This window comes from Colobus angolensis, unplaced genomic scaffold (assembly GCF_000951035.1).
Source record: "Colobus angolensis palliatus isolate OR3802 unplaced genomic scaffold, Cang.pa_1.0 Scaffold1, whole genome shotgun sequence".
In the NCBI taxonomy this organism is placed as follows: Eukaryota; Metazoa; Chordata; class Mammalia; order Primates; family Cercopithecidae; genus Colobus; species Colobus angolensis.
In genome coordinates, this window is record NW_012110918.1 from 4,454,678 (window position 1) to 4,473,483 (window position 18,806).

At 37.0% G+C, this 18,806-nt stretch overlaps 1 protein-coding gene across 3 annotated transcripts in view; it reads right to left on the reverse strand.

Annotated features, from left to right (window-relative positions):
• ABCA8 (ATP-binding cassette, sub-family A (ABC1), member 8) overlaps positions 1–18,806 on the reverse strand; it is an 86,474-nt gene that overhangs the window by 8,249 nt on the left and 59,419 nt on the right. For 2 of the 3 annotated variants that reach the window (XM_011933258.1, XM_011933123.1), the window contains 11 exons: positions 14,580–14,713; positions 13,875–14,012; positions 11,691–11,798; positions 7,724–7,894; positions 7,405–7,518; positions 5,581–5,700; positions 4,712–4,777; positions 4,173–4,264; positions 2,983–3,103; positions 2,243–2,360; positions 1,500–1,591 (listed from right to left, as the gene is read on the reverse strand). In XM_011933258.1, coding sequence (XP_011788648.1) covers positions 1,500–1,591; positions 2,243–2,360; positions 2,983–3,103; positions 4,173–4,264; positions 4,712–4,777; positions 5,581–5,700; positions 7,405–7,518; positions 7,724–7,894; positions 11,691–11,798; positions 13,875–14,012; positions 14,580–14,713 — 1,274 coding nt within the window. The remainder of the gene's footprint in view (positions 1–1,499; positions 1,592–2,242; positions 2,361–2,982; positions 3,104–4,172; positions 4,265–4,711; positions 4,778–5,580; positions 5,701–7,404; positions 7,519–7,723; positions 7,895–11,690; positions 11,799–13,874; positions 14,013–14,579; positions 14,714–18,806) is intronic. The other variant, XM_011933194.1, reaches the window with a different exon arrangement.

Genomic DNA, 18,806 nt, shown 5'->3' on the forward strand with positions numbered 1-18,806 from the left:
TGGGGGGCTGGTGGGGGCCAGAAACAGATGGGAGCCTTGCCCTTTACTGAATTGGGGCATCCTTTACTGAATCTCGGGGGCTGGTGCTTGCTCCAATTTTGGAGCAAAGTTGTGGCTGAGTCCAGGTGCTGTTGCAACCCTGCTGGGTGTGTATACACCCAGGGTGGCACCGATATGCCAGCCTCCTGCCGCCTCAGCCCCCTCTGGACTTTAGGCCCTGACAAGTGTGAGAGGGAGGCCAGGGGGGTGCTGAGGGCAGCTTGGCACAGAACTGCAGGTGCCCCTCAGCATAAACAGCCTGAGTGCTATAGATGGCATGTTGATGGCAGGAGGCACACAGGCTCCTGGGTAGAAAGGGGTGGTTCTCTGGTGAAACCCCACCTTCAAGTCAAGGATGGCCTGAAGTCTGGGGGCCAGGCTGCCAGTTCTAGGTGGGGTCTGTGGCCCAGAGTGAGAACTTATGGTGCTTTTTCCAGGCCTGCCCAAGGCTACTCATGGACCAGTTGGCCCACACTTTCTCATTTCTGAGCACATAAAAATCCTGGACTCAGCCAGATTCACACAGACATAGGGACTACCAGCTGCAGAAAGGTGCTACCCACTTTGGGTCTCCTCTCTAGTAAGAGCTGGACACTCATCAAGATGACCTGCCTGCAAATAGGAGACCCACTTTGGGTCTCCTGAGAGCTATTCTGTCACTCAGTGAAGCCCCTCACCTCCAGTTGTCCACATACTTCATTCTTCCTGGACATGGGACAAGAACTCAGGACCTGCCAAATGGTGGGACTGAAAGAGCTGTAACACAAACAGGGCTGAAACACGCCCCCTGCTTGCCATGTTGTGGGCAATGAGGAGAGAAGAGCTGCAGCCCTTCAGGGATCCCAGGCTTAGGGGCTCCCCAAGCCAGAACTGTGACACCCTCTTTAGGACTCTGTGGTTCCTGGCACTTCCAAGCTTCTGAGTGCCACCACATTTTTCGGTGCCTGCAGTGGAAGCTGCTTGCAGTATGCCTGGTCCAGCCACAGCCTTACATGGAGCTGGTGCCTGTGCCTGTGCCTGGAGCTGCCTGCCTTGCCACAACCAGCATGCCAGGCTGTGTGCAGCAACCAGATCCCATGCTTGCTCACACACCCATCACCACTCTGTGCCTGGCTCACTCTTGGCAGGCTTGGGATCCAGGCTGGTGGCATAAACAGAGTGCAGCCTGCTGAGCTGAGTGGGCAGAAAGAATGCCGTGGGTTTGAGCCAAACTTGGGCAAAGGCACCACCAGCTCCAGAGGTTTTGACTGGAAAAGCGACACCCTAAGGATTCTGTGACACCCTTTCAGTGCTTAACTTTTATGTACATTTATGTGATAATTCATGAATTTATTCTCCTGTGTATTCATTAATCACTTCAGTTATCTAATAATTAAGTAACATTTGTTGTTTTTAAGGTCATCAAATCTTACAAATCTATTTCACCATTAAATAACATATTTTCCACATAATTCACCTACCTGTCCAGCAGTTGGTTTTGTGTCTCCAGTTATCACCTTAATGGATGTGCTTTTACCAGCTCCATTGTGTCCTAATAATCCTAAAACTTCACCTGAAAAAAAGGTTATACTTAATATTAATCTATTTTAATGGTGACATTAAGAGTAAAACATGGTTGAAGTCTCACTATGTGACAAGCATTTGCTATTAGTTGTCATTTAATTGTCACAATCACCCTGAGAAGTTATTGTAGTGCCTTCTTATGCTGTTGGGGCAGAAGCTGTCAATGATGGGGTTACCTGTGCAAAGTCACACTGATGGGAAGTGGCAAAACCACTCTTGGAAGCCAGGTGTGTCATATTCTGTCTCCTGTGATCCTAACTTTGGTGCAATATTGGCACAAACTGAGGTTATCTAACACTTACTGGCCAAGCCTTCAGAGTGTGCTAGTACATCTTGTCCATTATCTTGTGAAAAACAATGAACATTAGGAAATCAATTGTGTTCATTTAATAGAAATGTTATGACTTCAAAAGTTCATATTATTAGAGAACTTATGGTTTCATTGTAGATGTGACTAGGCTCCTCTTCATGAGATGAGTTAATTTAAGTTAGAAATGAAACATGTAAAGGAGGCCATCATTGTCACTCTCCTCTGGGTCTGCATGTGAACCAAGAGGTGGTATCCAGAATTATGCTCATTAGGAATCAGGAAGCTCTAAGGAGGGCTCTGAGCCAGCAGTGGAAGATCCCCATGGCCAACCTTTTCTAACACAGAAGGAGACATTTCTTGTGGCTATCTTATTCTTCCTCTTGGAAAAACAGCCTTTCCGCTTCCCCACATACTCCTTGCGTAGACAGCTGGCAATAATGACTGGCTTCTGTAAATGACAAGAAGTTATGTCAGACCTTAATTCTCTCCATTAGCTTTGAAACAAAATTCCATCTTCTCATTAGTTGGACCCTTTGTTGCCCCAGTTATGCATCAAAGAAGACCTTCTATTTGGTGACATGCTTCTTGGCCATGTCCTTAGCCTAACACTTGGTTTTGGAGAGAAGAGATTGTCATTTTCCTCTCCTACAAAGGCAGTTTTTTCAGGAGCACATTATTTTATACAGCTTGCCTGTCCTTTCAGAACAAACAGGGGCAATGAGACTTAGAGAAGCACTGATTATCCTCAAACAACAAAACAAATGCTGTGGGCTGGACCTGACCCTGAATTTGTACTGTGCCCTTTCTCCAACAAGCAATGATGTTTGTTGCTTAGTTCAATTTCTGAAATTCTTTCTTGGCTTTGATAATTTCTATTGCACTCTATTTTTAATTTATTCTAAGAAGAACAAAAGAGTTAATGTGACTTTTAGTCTGCTCATTTAATTGTAAAAATGATGACTACCTACTAAAATAGTGATCCTCATTTGTAAGGAATAGAGAAACTCAAAATCATTAGAGAATTAGACTGGTAGACTGACTAGTAAAAAAACCTTTGTGTAACGTTTCACCTCATCAAAATTAGTAGAATTCAAGGCATTTGCTGTTCTCACTCTTTCCATCTGAACATCTTCATCTTCTCCTTCTGGTTCTTCTGGATTTTGACACACATCACTGCTTCTTGGAGAAATTCTAGAGTCAAAACCATCCATTAATTGATTTCTGGCTTTCATTTTTGTGTCAAAAGTTGCATTCTTTAAAGCTTATGTTTGAGCAGTATGAGCAATTAACAAACCATCATAATCTCCCTTCACAACTCCCATCCCCTTACAACCTCCTTGCTTATCTTATCTGTAGAAATATGTTTTTTCAGTATCAGTTTTAACTTGAAACCTAATAGCTGGCAAATAATTTTTATATCATAACTCAATGGAGTAATTTTTCTGGGAACCATAGCTTTGACACCAACATGTTGACATCATTATGTTTTCATGGGGAAAATGGGCCAGAATATTTGTAATCAGGAATTTCTAGCAAAATACAAGTTAGATGCTTGATCCCTCATTTCTTTGGAATATGTGGCATATTGACCTTTCCTCTCCATTCTAAGCCTGATCATAGCCAGGATATACTTATTCTAGTCTCTCTTCCCTTGAGTGTCTCATTTATACTGATCTCAGAAGATTAAAGGTCTGCTCTCATCTTGGCAGTCTCCCATCCAACTTTCTGTAATAGCGAAAGATGAAACTGATGTGGTACAGGAGACACAGAGGGAGTAAGATGCTTATAGTCGCTCTTCTTTGTATGGTGCCAAAAATAGTCTCAGCTTTTAAGTCCCATTAATAACCAAACCGGTCTGTCATCCACCTGCTGGGATGCTCACTACCAGGAAAAGAGCACAGCTATTGCTGTCCTTGGTCAGTGGATTATTCTGTTCCTTCCTCCTGGATGGACAGCATTTCTTCCACTGGGAATATACTGCTTGTTAGGTGGGACCAGCCACATTTAACTTTCCCCAGTGCTCCACTGTGGATAGTGGCAGATAGAGCCTTAATACTCCATGTTTCAGGTCTGTTTCTTCCATTAGATCATAATCTTCTTGGGTTTAGGTATCTGGATCTGCATTATTTGTATGCGTCCATGGTTCCTACTCCAGCCTATCCTAGCACATGGCACCTCTTTGTTAATGAATTGATTTATGCATGAAAAATATTTTACGATATTGATCAACAAAATAAAAATCTGATTTGTTTTTTCCAACCTAAAGAAAGGATCCTTTCTCATTAATTTCTTTCCAAACTTCCATTCCAGACATCGAAGAATAAAAAGAAAAATGAAAAAATGAAGGAAAGGCTAGGAATAAAGAGAGAGGCATGATTAGAAACATAAAAAGATAATTGTTCAATATCAGAGATGTGCTATAAATAACTGAACTTCTACAAAAATGCATTCAGTGAACTAATTACAAATTTCTAGTAAGCTATCTAGCAAATTATGAAACTATCAAGTTCATTTTCAATCTTTTTTATAGAAACATAGGAAACAACTATAGTTACGTGATATCATTACTTTCTCATCTCCTCTAACAGTTGTATAGTGCCCTTAAAATTTGGGAGGCACATTAGCTAGCCAGTTGATCTTTGTAAAAATAATTCTTCCAGATTTTACAAGCATTATATCTCCTTGGGCTATAGATATCTATATCTTTACCTTAATAAAAATGTTTCACAGTGTGTACAGGAATGAAAATTATTAAATTTAGTTAAAAGAGATAATTTTTAAAGAAGAGTGTGTTCTTACAATTAGGAATACCAGAAATGGCTGTACATCCATTCGTTCTTCAGAAAAGAGAGAAGAAAAGAGAAGCTGCAAAAGAAAAGACAATTGCTAAACTGGGAGATTTTTGTTTCCTGAAATTTGTCCACATATATGTGAACTGACCCTAAACAGCCCTGCTAACATTTGACCATGAATATCATGTTAAGTGCCCTTTCTAAAGTGCAAAGCAAGGGGCTGTCTTCTTTCCTCCCAAGGTCTATGAACTTTTGTTTGAAGCAGTAGGATTTATCAATTACTAATCACATGGCAAGAGAATCCTGGAGATCTGTGCTAACCTCCCCAAACAGTGAGAGACAGTGTTCATTCTTCTCACACAGAACTTCACACACCTTCCTGTGCCTATTGTTTCTCTTTGTGAGGCCCCCTTCTCTACCTTTCCCCTTCCCATAGATACCTCTTCACTCACGTACTGTAACTTCCTTCCTTTTGCAGAAGTATAGGTATCAGTCAGCCAGAAAAAAGGACTTTGCTTATATTGGGTGCTTCCTTAGAACTCTGAAATCCCAAAGATTAGGGACATTTCATTTGTTTCCTTCTAAAGCCGAGCATATCAGGAGGAAATAAGTCCCCACATGAGTGTAAGGACTACCCTATTTCCCACCTCCCCTTAAACCCTTCCTCCCCATGTATTAACCAGGACCAGATTTTCCATTACCAGTCAGCTGGAACATATTGTCTTATCTGGGAGAAAATCAATTGTATTCCATGAGATAGAAATGTTTGAACCCCGTGTACTTTAAAACATGTTGTAGTAGACCTTCAACACTGGGCAAAGTTTCACAGTTGGTCATCAGTTTCAGGGGACTGGGACAGACTGTGTCATTACTTACATGAGAAGATAAGAACAAACAGCCAATCATTGTGGCAGGTGGTATTAAAAAAGTGAAGATAAATGGAATATCACTTTCAAAGATATTGAACGCAAATCCAGCCACAGAGAATACAGTGATCTAAAAAAAAGCAAATATGAAGGTTAATCACCCTGAATTTCAATGTAAGTTCCAAATCAAGAGGCTCATCTTGAAGATACTAGTAATTTCAACTTCAGTCTCGCTAACCAAGCTGAAATCAGTATATCTCCATTAACAGTTTATTTTAGTGACTTAGCCAAATTCCTTTGGCCTAGAATTTCACAAAAGAGACATCACTTGATAAATCTAGGATGTGATATGTAGAATTTCTTTCTGTTTTTGTTTTTTTTTTTTTGTGATGGAGTCTTGCTCTGTTGCCCAGGTAGAAGTGCAGTAGTGTTGTGATCATGGCTCACTGCAGCTTCAAACTCCTGGGCTCAAGTGATCTTCCTCCCTCAGACTCCCGGATAGCTGGTACTACAGGTGCATGCCAACACACCCAGCTAATATTTTTGTATTTTTAGTAGAGATGGGGTTTCACCATGTTGCTCAGGCTGGTCTGGAACTCTTGGGCTCAAGTGATCCACTGACCTAGGCCTTCCAAAGTGCTAGGGTTACAGGTATAAGACACACCCAGCACCCATACATATAATATTTTAATTAAAGTAGATAAACTTTAAAAAATAAAAGTAGATGAGCAAAAATCTAAGAAAAAAATTGAAATTGATATCTAACAGGAATAAAACAACAAAAATAAAAGGTAAGACTTTTGGTAACTATACCAATGAGGAAATAAAAGTACTTAACAACATGGAATGGCTTAAGCAGAAGTACTAAAATAGAAAATTTAGGGATAACAGGAAGTGATAGATACACTGGAAGCCCTCATATTTTACCTTCTAATACACTGCAATGACTACTTAAAAGTTTTTGTACTTGTAATTTCTCTGCGTGCAAACCATCACCTTTATGGCTATCAGAGTATTCTTCCTGCAAGTTTATCTCTAATCCTATTTCTGTTCTGCACTATGAGCTTTTAAATTCTTCAGCACATAATTTAAGGGCAGCCAAGATTTTATTTTTTGCCATAACCAGGACCATGGCCATTGTGCACCTTGTTTTTTGTCTATATTTAGGCGAGATTATTACCAGTTCCTAGGATCAGCATGAGTTTTTCCTCTGCTAGGTTTCTGTTCATTATTTCTATTTGTGACTCATACTTCTCTCGGTTGAAATATTACTCTTTTTCAGATTTCACCTTTTAAACGAAATCTCTACTTTCATTTTCATAAATGAAACTTTGTTTTTCATGGACCTCTTTATTATTGAGTTGTATAATAGACTCTTAAGATGGAAAATAACTCATGACTGTTTTAATAAGTGGCTGCTTACTCATCTGTTTATCTTTTGGGAGCCCTTTTAGGATTGAAACTGTCCATTTAATCTCTTTCCTCCCATTATCAGTCTTAACTTGGACACACTGCAGAAGTCAACAATTATTTATTGAATTAATAATTTACTTTTTGGCATCCTGAAATCATAGGAAATTAGAATAGATACTCTTAAATTATACACATTTTCCCTCCTAATTTAGACAAAAGAAGGGAGGCTTTATGGAATTAATTCTCTTTAGGGAGTTTGGTGAAGCAATTTCTGGTTTTAACCATGCCAGTAACTGAATTTGTACTCTTGTGTTTATTATAGACCATAATATTGTCATCCTACAGAGGGCAAAATTTAAAGGATTAGCTCAGAATTGTATGTGAAATATATACAGTATACATCCACAACAAACATACTTACGACATAGAAACAAAATGACCAAATGCCACTATTTTTTCTCCCCTTGTGAAAGATGAAGGAGATCACGTATGTCATGAAGATAAGGGAAAAGGAATAACCGACAGCACATGGGATCTAAAATCAACAGGAATGTGAAGCTTAGTTAAACACAAATGCAATCAAGGAAAACATTTGGGATTCAAAACATTGTCATAGCCCGGGATTTTATAGTTCTTTAATTTATGACCATATAAATATTGATAGAAATATTTCAAATTTTCAAATTAAATCACACAATGATATTGTGAATATTGTCACTTACTTGAATATTGTCACTTACTTGAATAATATGTATTATTGTAAGTAGCATGTCTTCGAGGTTTGAAATGTAGCTCATTAAATATATAAAAACGAAGACCAAGAAGTACAGGGAAACATCCACTAGCGCCTGCCCAAACCAGTAAGCAGAAGGGGAGAGTCCCGAAATCCGTAGCTGGGACCGAGCTCTGTTCTAATTAGCAGACAGCAAAGATACAAAATTTGTGGCTTAAGAAAATGTGGATTATGCAAGGAACTATTCAAGCAAAATCTTTGTTTGTAACAATTCTAGATTATGTCTACAAATGTAATCTGGACTAAGGGATGTGGATAGTTACAAACATAAATAACCAGTCTGCTGCTTTAATGAACTACACTGATGTTCATCACACACCTGGTAGAAATATGTAAGAGAAGACTTTAGAATAATCAAAGCATTGAACACTGCAGCAAACAAAATAGTGATTTAATGCCTTACAGGGGGATAGGGGTGAATGGGATGGACAGTTTATTCTCTTAAACAACTACATTCTCATCACAGTGATTTCTCTCTCTCTTTTCTCTCCTTCACACACACACACACACACACACACACACACACATAATTGCTTTATCCTTTAATTGGAATAAAAGAAATTGGGTTTTTCTGCCATAGTCCACATTCAAATATTTATCAGTCATTCAAATATTTATGTGTATCTACATAAATATAAATACATTTATAAATGCAAATGTATTTTACATTATTTGTCATTCTCTAAATAAACATACTAAATTACATATTTTAAAACTACTTATGAAGCGATGTGGTTTTCAGTCTAATCAATAGGTTTATACATTAAACTATTCTAACAGTTGTGAATTTTTTTCTTTTAAAAACTACTTAAATTCATTTGTTGATGGGCTTTGATGAGCTGAATGATGCTCCTGCCTGAGACATAATTTGACCTAAAGATTCCTATCAGAGCCTGCCTACATCAGACACAGGTCTATGCAGGTAGTTGAACTGGTAAAGAATTGATGATTGACTCAACACATGAGTGGAGGCAAGAGAAGAATTAAGGATGATTTTGGGATCTTTAGGAAATGACTGAGCATGTGGTGCTGCTATTTACAGAGAAAGTAGCGGGGAGGGGGGGAATACATTCAAGTAGCTCTACATTCCGTTCAGTTTTGGAAGCATGAAACTTGAGACATCTGTGTTGCCTACAGTGGAAATGCTGAGAACGGAGTTTGTATCAACATTGGAGGTCAAATTAGATACAATTAGAGATCGGGGGTAGAGTCAGATCTGGGACGGACCAGCTGGTAGAGGGGATTCGAAGCCATAGAGTTAGATGGGTTTGCCTAAGACAGAATGGCATCTAACCTGAGAAGACAGCCAAGGGCCAATATCTGAGGATTTCCGAAATTTAGAGATTACATAGAGGAATGAGAATCTCCAAAGGAGACAAACAATGGACAGTCTTAGGCTAAATATGGTGAAATTGTGGCATCACGGAAGCCAAAGAAAGAGTTCATGTTTCCTATGGAGGAAGTTTTAAAGTTTGGATTAACACCAGAATGACTTATAGTTACATCGTACTAGTAAATAGAATTTCTTGAGATTCCTGCATGTTCCACATGAAAAGGGAACATTACGTAAATCATATGCTCTTTTTGTGGGCACTAGAGAGACAGAGAAAATGAAACAGACGAAGATGACACAGTGGAGATGCTTACACAAGTTTTCATAGATTTTTTTCATGAAGTCACAAAAATGGGAGTTGGCCTGGGTTGATTAATCATATAAATTCACTGCCTATGATTGCCACTCAAAATCTGGCTCCACTGCAGAACTACTGAATCAGAATCATCTTTTAAACAAGATGCTCAGGTAATTTGTGAACGCATTATAGATTCATTTGGATTAAGGAGTGTCTGTAAATAAACATTTGTAAGTTGTCAGTTCAATATTGAAATTTTCTCTTATCTTTTCAAGTTCTCGCATTTCCAAAAATATCATTTCCTTTTATTTCAACAATCTCTTTTTAATTTTCGGGGGTGTAATTCTCAAACAAGAAAAAGTACCCATATTAAGTACATAGTTGAATGAGGTCTGATGAATGCATATGTTTCTGTACCACCATCATAGGCAGGGTGTAGAACAGCCCCTGAAATTTCCCATGATCCTTTGCAGTCAATAGCCTTTACCACTGGTTACAGGTGACCTCCCACACCCCGAGCCTGCCTTCTGTCACTACAGATTAATTTTACCTTTCTAAGAATTTTATATAAAGTAAATCATCCTAATTAAAAGTACCTAATTATTTGTGGTTATCATTCCCTCAGTGTAATGGTTCTGAGACTCACCTGTGTTGGTGCATTTATTAGTTGTTCCTTCTGTTATACTGCTGAATAGTATTCCATTCATTGTATGGCTATATCAGAATTTGTTTATCAGTTCACTGCTTGGGGGACACTTGGGTCTTTTCGAGTTGTTGGCTGTTATGACTAATGCTGTTCAGAACGTTAATGCTCAAGTGTTTATGTGGAAAGATGTTTTCTCTTCTTTTGAGTAAACACTTAGGAGAAGAATTGCTAGGTCATAAGAATATTTTTAACTTTATAAGAAACAGCCAAATTATTTTGCAAAGTGATTGTACAATTTACAATCCCACCCACAGTGCATGAGAGGTCCGGTTTCTCCACATCTTCATAAACTCTTGATATTGTTGGTCATTCTAACATTATTAGTTTTATTGAGTGTGTAGAGCTATCTCATTGAGGCTATTTTCCTGATTACTCGTGACATTAACCATCTTTTCATGGGAGTATTTTCCATCTGTACATCTTCTTTGGTAAAGTATATACACAAATACTTTGTCCATTTAAAAAATCAGGCTATCCTCTAACACAGAGGAATGAGAGTTCTTTACATATTCTTGATACAAATCTGTCACATATATAAGTATTGTGAATATTTTTCTACCAGTCCGTGGTTTGCCTTTTATTTTATTTTATTTTTAAATTAGTTACTTAATTAATTTATTTTTTGAGATGGAGTCTCTGTCTGTTGCCCATGCTGGAGTGCAGTGGCACAATCTCAGCTCACTGCAACCTCCGCATCCCAGGTTCAAGCGATTCTCCTGCCTCGGCCTCCTGAGTAGCTGGGATTACAGGCATGCACCACCACTCCCAGCTAATTTTTGTATTTTTAGTAGAGACAGGTTTTCGCCATGTCGGCCAGGTTGATGTCAAACTCCTGACTTCAGGTGATCTGCCCACCTCGGCTTCCCAAAGTGCTGAGAGTACAGGCGTGAGCCACCAAGCTCAGCTGCCTTTTATTATTTATTGGTGTTTTACAAAGAGCAGAAGCTTTTAACTTTGATGAAGTTCAAGTTATCTTTTTTAAAATGCTTCTTCTTCCCTATCTGAAAAATATTGCCTATCACAAGATCTGTGATTCATTTCAAATTAATTTTGTGCATGGTGTCACGGATGTTAAGAACTTTTTTTTTTTTTTCAGAATGATACCAACTTGTTCCACCACAGTTTGCTGAAAAGTCTAATCTTACCCCCATTTAAGTTATTTGGTAATTTTATTGAAAATCAGTTGATATATGTGTGGGCTTATTTCTGAAATGTCTATTTCATTTAAAATATCTACATAATTATTCTTAATTAATACAACACATTCTTAATTACTACAAGTTTGTAGTGAGCCTTGAAATCAGAAACATATTTTCCAGCTTTGCTTTTTTTTTCAAAGTTGGTTTGTCTATTCTAGTTTGTTGGCATATCCAGATAAAGTTCAGAATAATCCTCTATTACCTATTTATCTATATATTTCAACTTATAAAACTTTCTTTTATTTTTATACCTTAGAATTTACGTCTGAATTGGCTGCTCAGTTAAGCATGTATAAATATTCTTATGAAAAATCCTGTAAAATTACCTTCTGCTTCTGACTATGCAAAATAATGGAAGTTGCAATTACTCATTATTACCTTATAATCATCAATGCTGCTCATGGCAATATAAGGTGGGCAACTTGATGTTAAAACCAGCCAGAACATGATATATGCCAGGAATCCGATTGGATTGTCCTGTCCATTCTGAAAAATCCAAAGAATACAATGAACTGAATGAAGAAATTTAAAGATCATTTTCTGGAATACATTTTTAAAATTTTAGACTAAGTTTACGTAATTCTGCCTTAGGTCCCTTTTGAGATTCCCAGACTCTTTCATTATCCTTCCAGTTTGGACACTTAACTTTTGGCTTTATACTCAAATTTACAGATAGGTGACTGAAGAAAATGAAAGCACTGATAATATTTGGAAAATAATAAGAGCAAGATTTTTCTCTTTTCTTGCCTTACTATTCTAAAATGTATTTTGGTGCTAAATAATAAATTATAATTCACAGTTGACACATTCAATTTCTTAGCTGATCTTTATCTCAAATGTGGCAGCTTGACTCAAAAAATATCTGACATTTTATGGCTACAGTGATAATAAGCTAGTTTTTAAGGTACATCATGAGACCTGATAAATATTGGTTGAAGATGCAAAAGTAGAGATGAAAAACTAGAAGGGAGAGAAAAATCACCAAGAAAACCTTTGCCCTAGTTCCATCTGTTGGTGCTCCTGTTTGTAACAATCTTTAAGGATAAAAGACCACAAACTCTCTTGAAAGCCAGTCCCATGCTATTTTCATGATTCACATAGTTGCTTCTTTGATTAAACACATCACTAAAGAAAGTTCTAACCCCAGCCTGGTGGTCTTCAGCTTGGTCACCAGAAAGACACTTGCTAACCATAGATGGTAAGATTGCAGCTTGTTGTCTGGTTGCTTCCAGAACGTCCTGAGTACTGGGTAGGTTTAATACTTAGTGACTGAACTACTAAGTATATATATACAAATGGTATATATACAAATATACAAATATGCAAATACTTTGTTTAAAAAATTAGGTTATCCTCTATTACAGAGGAATGAGAGTTCTTTACATATTCTTAATACAAATCTTGTCACATATGTAAGTATTGTGAATATTTTTCTCCCAGCCTGTGGTTTATCTTTTATTTTATTTTTAAATTAGTTAATTAATTCATTTTTTGAGATGGAGCCTCGGTCTGTTGCCCAGGCTGGAGTGCAGTGGCGCAATCTCAGCTCACTGCAACCTCCGCATCCCAGGTTCAAGTGATTCTTGAATTTTGGGCAGGATAGAAGCAAGTTCTGAAACTCTGGGAAACTCTGACTTTGGGGGCAATGAGCAGGTAAAATAGAATACAGAATAAAATGAGTTGCTGGGAATACTGGTTAAAGTGACTATATCAGGCACATAAATACAAAGTCAGCTGAGCTGGTTGGTATCTAATTAACTCTAGTTGAAACAGGATATCTTGATAGATAGAAGTCTGAGGCAATTTGCCCAATTATTGTATACTGCTCTCAGAAACCAGAAAATTGAAAGATGTTAAAAATACATGATCTTTGTGTTCAAAGAACTCTCTGAAAGGGAGAAATGTATGTATACAATAACTAAAAAGGAATCATTACGAACTGTGATAGTTATTCTGGTTCTAAACTTAAAGGGCTGTATACATTTCGATTACTTGGGCCTTTTTTAAAAAATAGATTCCCTCCTCTCACCACGCCCATGAGGAAAAGTGGTTTGATTGGTTTGGAGTAGGCCAGGGGAATTAATATTTTTGACAGGAATCTGCAGTAATTCTAATGTAGACAGGTCTGCAATTCTAGCCTGAACTTTGTCATGAATTTCTATTGTAAAATTTCTAAAAGTAATAATAAAGCCCCTTCCTTCCTTTATTTTTTCCTTCATTCTTTCCTTCCTTCATTCCTTCCTTCCTTCATTTGTTCTTTCCTTTCTTTCTCCTTTGTTTCATTTGTTCACTATTCTTGTGCTGGTCACAGTGCTGCATGATTTCATTTTTATTGCTTCATATTCTCTTTGAAAAATGTTTTGTTCGTTTTATTTTACTTTAAACAAATTGAGGCTCTGAAAAGGCATTGATTTTCCAAAGTCACAGAACTAGAATGAGTCCAAATGTTAATTTATTATGCAGTGGTTTACTCAATAAAAACAAGATTCCAGCCCTTAAAAGGGTGATCTGGGAGATTCCTGTTAGAGGAAAGTCAGGAATTGTACGATTATATATACTTACCTCCAAAAATGTACTTCTTTCAGTTTGGATATGTACTGATGGTTTAACCATTCCAAGTAGCCCATTACTAACAATGTCCATAAGAACTGGGAAGCAATTCAATCTTTTGGCATTGCATGCTAATGAAAAGCTGTAATTCTAAAATATAACAAGTAAGGATGTAAGTTCTCAAATATCTTCATTTTGTTCTCTAAAAAAGTCAAAATTTGACATTTAAGAGGTTATACTTTTCTTATGGTGTCAAATAATCAAAGTAAAAAGCCAAACACTGTGTGAGTAAAATCAAACACTGTATAAGTAAATCAAAACATGTATATAGTAAAACTAAATCATGTAACTGATATTTAGGACATCAGATGTCTTGCTTGAGATTAGCATCATATGTTCAGTGTTTATTGTTTAACAACAAAACAGAAGTATTGGAATACATGTATTATAAAATCTTTGAGGGGAAACATGAAATTTTTGAACTTACATATGGTCTTGATAGTAGGTATTCTAGAGTATGTACTTTGCTAATAGTTTGTGCCAGTAGACAATGATGATGGATATATGAATTATTTATGCCAGTGAATACAATTCACTAAGTAATAAATGAAAACAGTATTTGCTTTTCATTTTTATTTCTTAAGTTGGAGGCCTGAGTATATTGATATTATGTTAGCTTTTCACATTTTTCAGAAAGATTATTAGAGACCTGCATACCTTTTCACTACCACACACTGTGATGGCTCCATTATAAGATGGGTCATCTGTGCCATTTCTAGTTCCAAATGCATCCACTTCTAAAGCTATGTTCTGGTGATCCACAGAATGTATAAAGTCATCAATGCTTGCCCCTAAGGTGTAGTTCAAGATATTAGGTATCACAAAACTAAAAAAATTAATGTCAAGTTGTGTAGTCAAATTACAATTAATGTCATTAGGTGATGCAGTAATATGGAACATCAGGATATTTTCTACATAACATGCTTGTTAATGTGAATTAAAATATCTATTTATTTCTCACAGAATTCTTTCATGATATTTTTATTTGCTTATGATTATCATTAATGTGAAAGATTTTTTTAGTTCCAAATGCCTTTCAAAATAGATTTCTTTCTAGAATCTTGCAATGAATGGCCATAACTGATAAGGCTTTAATGATACAGATAACTTCTATTGATTAACCACTAAATTTGCTAAAAGTCATTTTACTACTGCTAGATTATGAATTACTTTTCAAAATGTTCTTGATGCAGGAAGACAACATGTAGACTAGCAATGTGAGGAGCTCTGTAGACCTTCTCCCCAGAAAAACAATGATAACTTATAAAAATTCCTAAAAAAAACGACGAATTAAAATCTTTTGAAATTGTTCTAAGAGCATACAGAACATGATTACACACTTATTTAATAAAATTTATTAAATCTCAGTAAGAACACTGAGAAATTGTGGTATTTGAGCCACAGCCTGATGTCTCCACTCCTCACTTCCTTCTCAGATCTGTGTAACAGAAGCTTCACTCTGAAAGGGTGTCGGCAAGCACGCAGGGATCCTTCTTCCCCAAGTCCAGTTCAGGGCTATAGTATCTTCACGAGAGGGGCTTCCCATCAACTTTTCTCATTTCCCCACATCTATGTTGCAGAAGATCAATACCAGGCAAGAGGGGCTCAGAGATCTGGAGTTCTCTTCCTCCACCCATTCCCTGATCCTAAGGTGGAAGCTCTACCCTAGGAATAAGAGGCCAAAAACACCGGGACACAATCATCCTCGTGCCATCTCACGTGTAGGACAGAGTTTCCATGACAGGAGAGGCAAGCTGAGAAGACCAGAGGCCACCATCCCTGCCAAGTACCCTGCTCATAAATCAGGGGCTCCACACCAAGAGAATCAGGCATGATCCATGCTTCCAGCTCTGAAGCAATGGTGAGATTCTTGTTTCAGGAGCAGCGGCAAGCCATAAGAACAGTATGTGCTGAAACTCTCCCTAAAGAAACTGACTTTAGTTGGAACAGAGTTTGGGGAAGTTCAGGCCTAAGAGTGCACTAAAAACCGTCAAGATTTTGTTGGTAAGCAATTGACAGGAGATTGCAATTCACTCGGTTAAACCATACACCAGCTAAAAGTTGACTAGAGAGAGCAGCAAAACAGAGAGTTAAGAAGAGCCCTTCTGTGGAGAGGACAAACCTCAATAACTGGCCTCGGAGACTTTTCCTACCATATTTATAGTAGTGCGTGGTGCTCCCTTATCCATGGTTTCACTTTCTACAGTTTTAGTTACTTTTAGTCCACTGCAGCTCTAAAACACAAAATGAAAAATTCCAGAAGTAAACATTGTGTAAGTTTTAAATTGCATGGCATTCTGATCAGATGGATGAAATCTCATACTGCCCACTCTGCCCTGTGCATATGCAGTATCCACACTGCATATGCTACCTACTCATTAGTCACTTAGTAGCCACTTCTGTTATCAGATTGACTGTCAAGACATCACAGTGCTTGTGTTCAGTTAACCCTTATTTTACTTAATAGTGGCCCCAAAGCACAAGAGGAGTAATGCGGGCAAGTTGAATATGTCAAAGAGAAGCCATATATTGCTTCCTTTAAGTGGAAAGGTGAAAGTTGTTGATTTAATAAGGAAAGGAAAAAAATTGTATGCTGAGTTTGTTAAGATCTACTCTGAGAGCAAATCTCTTCTGTAAATAGTGAAGAAGAAAAAAGAAACTTATACTAGTCTTGCTGTTGCACCTCAGACTGTGAAAGTTATAGCCACAGTGCATGATAAGTGCTTAGTTAAGATGGAAAAGGCAATACATTTGTGGATAAAAAACCTGAACAGAAACGTGTTCTCATGGATGGCCATTAGGTTTGGTACTATCTATGGTTTCAGGCATTTGCTGGGTATCTTGTAATGTTTCAGATGAGAAGGAATTACTGTAATTGGATCAAATTGTGGAGCAATTTATGCATATGGGCATTTTTGAAAACAATAGGCCAATCTGCTTGCTACTGGTGGTGACTAACAACTGAACTGAATGTTATGTCAGTAGAGTTAGTCAGTTTAATGGAGAGATCAGGGAAAGAGACAAAGAAATGTCTGCTAAATCTATTGCCATCTCAGGGGAACAATGCACGTGGCCAAAGTTATGCCTCTGAAGAATGGCATCAGAGTTGTATAAAAAAGGGGAAATGAGCAAACAATAATAACAAGCTTCAAGACAAGTTGGCGATCATTATCCAAAGTTGTTACAATGTATGACTTTAAATGTCCAGTTTTCAACCAAAATTATGAGACATGCTAAAAAATAAGAAAGTGTCACCCTTATACAGGAAAAAGGTAGGCAACAAGAACAGCTTTTGGAAGACTGAGATAGCAAACTTGAAAAACAAAGACTTCAAGGCAGGTATTGTAAGTATGCGCAAAGAACTAAAAGAAAACAAGTTTAGAGAAGTGAAGAGAGGTGTGATGACAATGTCTCATCAAATAGACTATACCAATAAAAAGTTTTTTAAATAATAAAGGACCAAATAGAAATTCTGGAGTTGAAAGTACAATAATTGAAATGAAAAATTCACTGAAGGAACTCAACAGTAGATTTGAATGATCAGCAGAATTAGAACAAACCTGTAAACTACAGACATGAAGACAGATTAAATGGGATTATGCAATCTGAAGAACAACAACAAAAGAAAACAGAACCTCAGAAAAATGTGGGACATTATTAATCACACTATTTCATATGTAGTGGAAGTACCATAGGGAGAGGAGAGAGATAAAGGAAGAGAAAAACAACCACTGAAGAAATAATGACTGAAAATTTACAAAATTTGATTAAAAACTTTATACATTCAAGAAGTTCAACCAACTCCAAGTAGGATATATGCAAAAAGATCCAAATCCAGACACATTAGAGTAAAAACGGTGAAGACAAAGGCAAAGAAAATGTTTCCTTAATGATGTATCAGGAAACACCAATAAGAACCCAGCTGATTTCTCATCAGAAACAAAGGAAGCCAGAACACAGTAAAATGACATATTCAAACTGCTGAAAAAAAAATTCAGCAAAACTAGCTTTCAAAGATGAAGGTGGTAATAGGTATGATGTACACTGTTTGAGTGATGGTTACAATAAAAGCCCAGACTTCACCACTACACAATATATCCATGTAGCAAAACCACACTTTAATCCTCTAAATCTATAAAAGTAAAAATAATGAAGAATAAAAAATGGTGAAGGTAGAACTTTTTTTCCTAGATAAACAAAAATGAAGAATTTGTTACTAGCAGACTTGCCTTATAAGAAATACCTAAAACTGAAAGCAAATAACCCCAGATGGCAATTTGAATCCAAGTGAAAATGCCAAAGAGGATCAGCAAACACAACTATGTACTTATAATCGGTAGTACAAATGGACATTTCCCTCTTGTATTAACTCAATTTAAAAGCAATTGTATAATGCAGTATCATATAATTTTATCATTGAGGCTGTAAAATATAGACATGTGAAATATTTGAAAACAATGGCACAAAGGAGGCAGGTGGAAGCCTAGCTGTACTGGAGTAAGGACATCACATAGGATGATAATATGAATTCACAGAAACAAATGAAGAGAACCAGAAATGGTAAATAAACTTGATTTCAATGAGCTACAGGCTCTTTCGTCTTATATAGCTGTATTCACTCTTCCCTGTTTTGATGTTATTATTACACATATTATTACACATCTAAATATTTTAAAACCAGCAATACATTGGCACAATTATTATTCGATATGATTTCATATCTTTTAAAGAAGCTGAGAGGACAGCAAGTATATATTTGTAGACTTTGTTACATTAATCTGCAATTTGTGTAAACTTTAAGTAGATTAAAATAAGATGTATATTCTAGGCCCCAAAACAACCCCAAGAACATAATTCAAAAGTATAATAAAAAATCATTAAAAG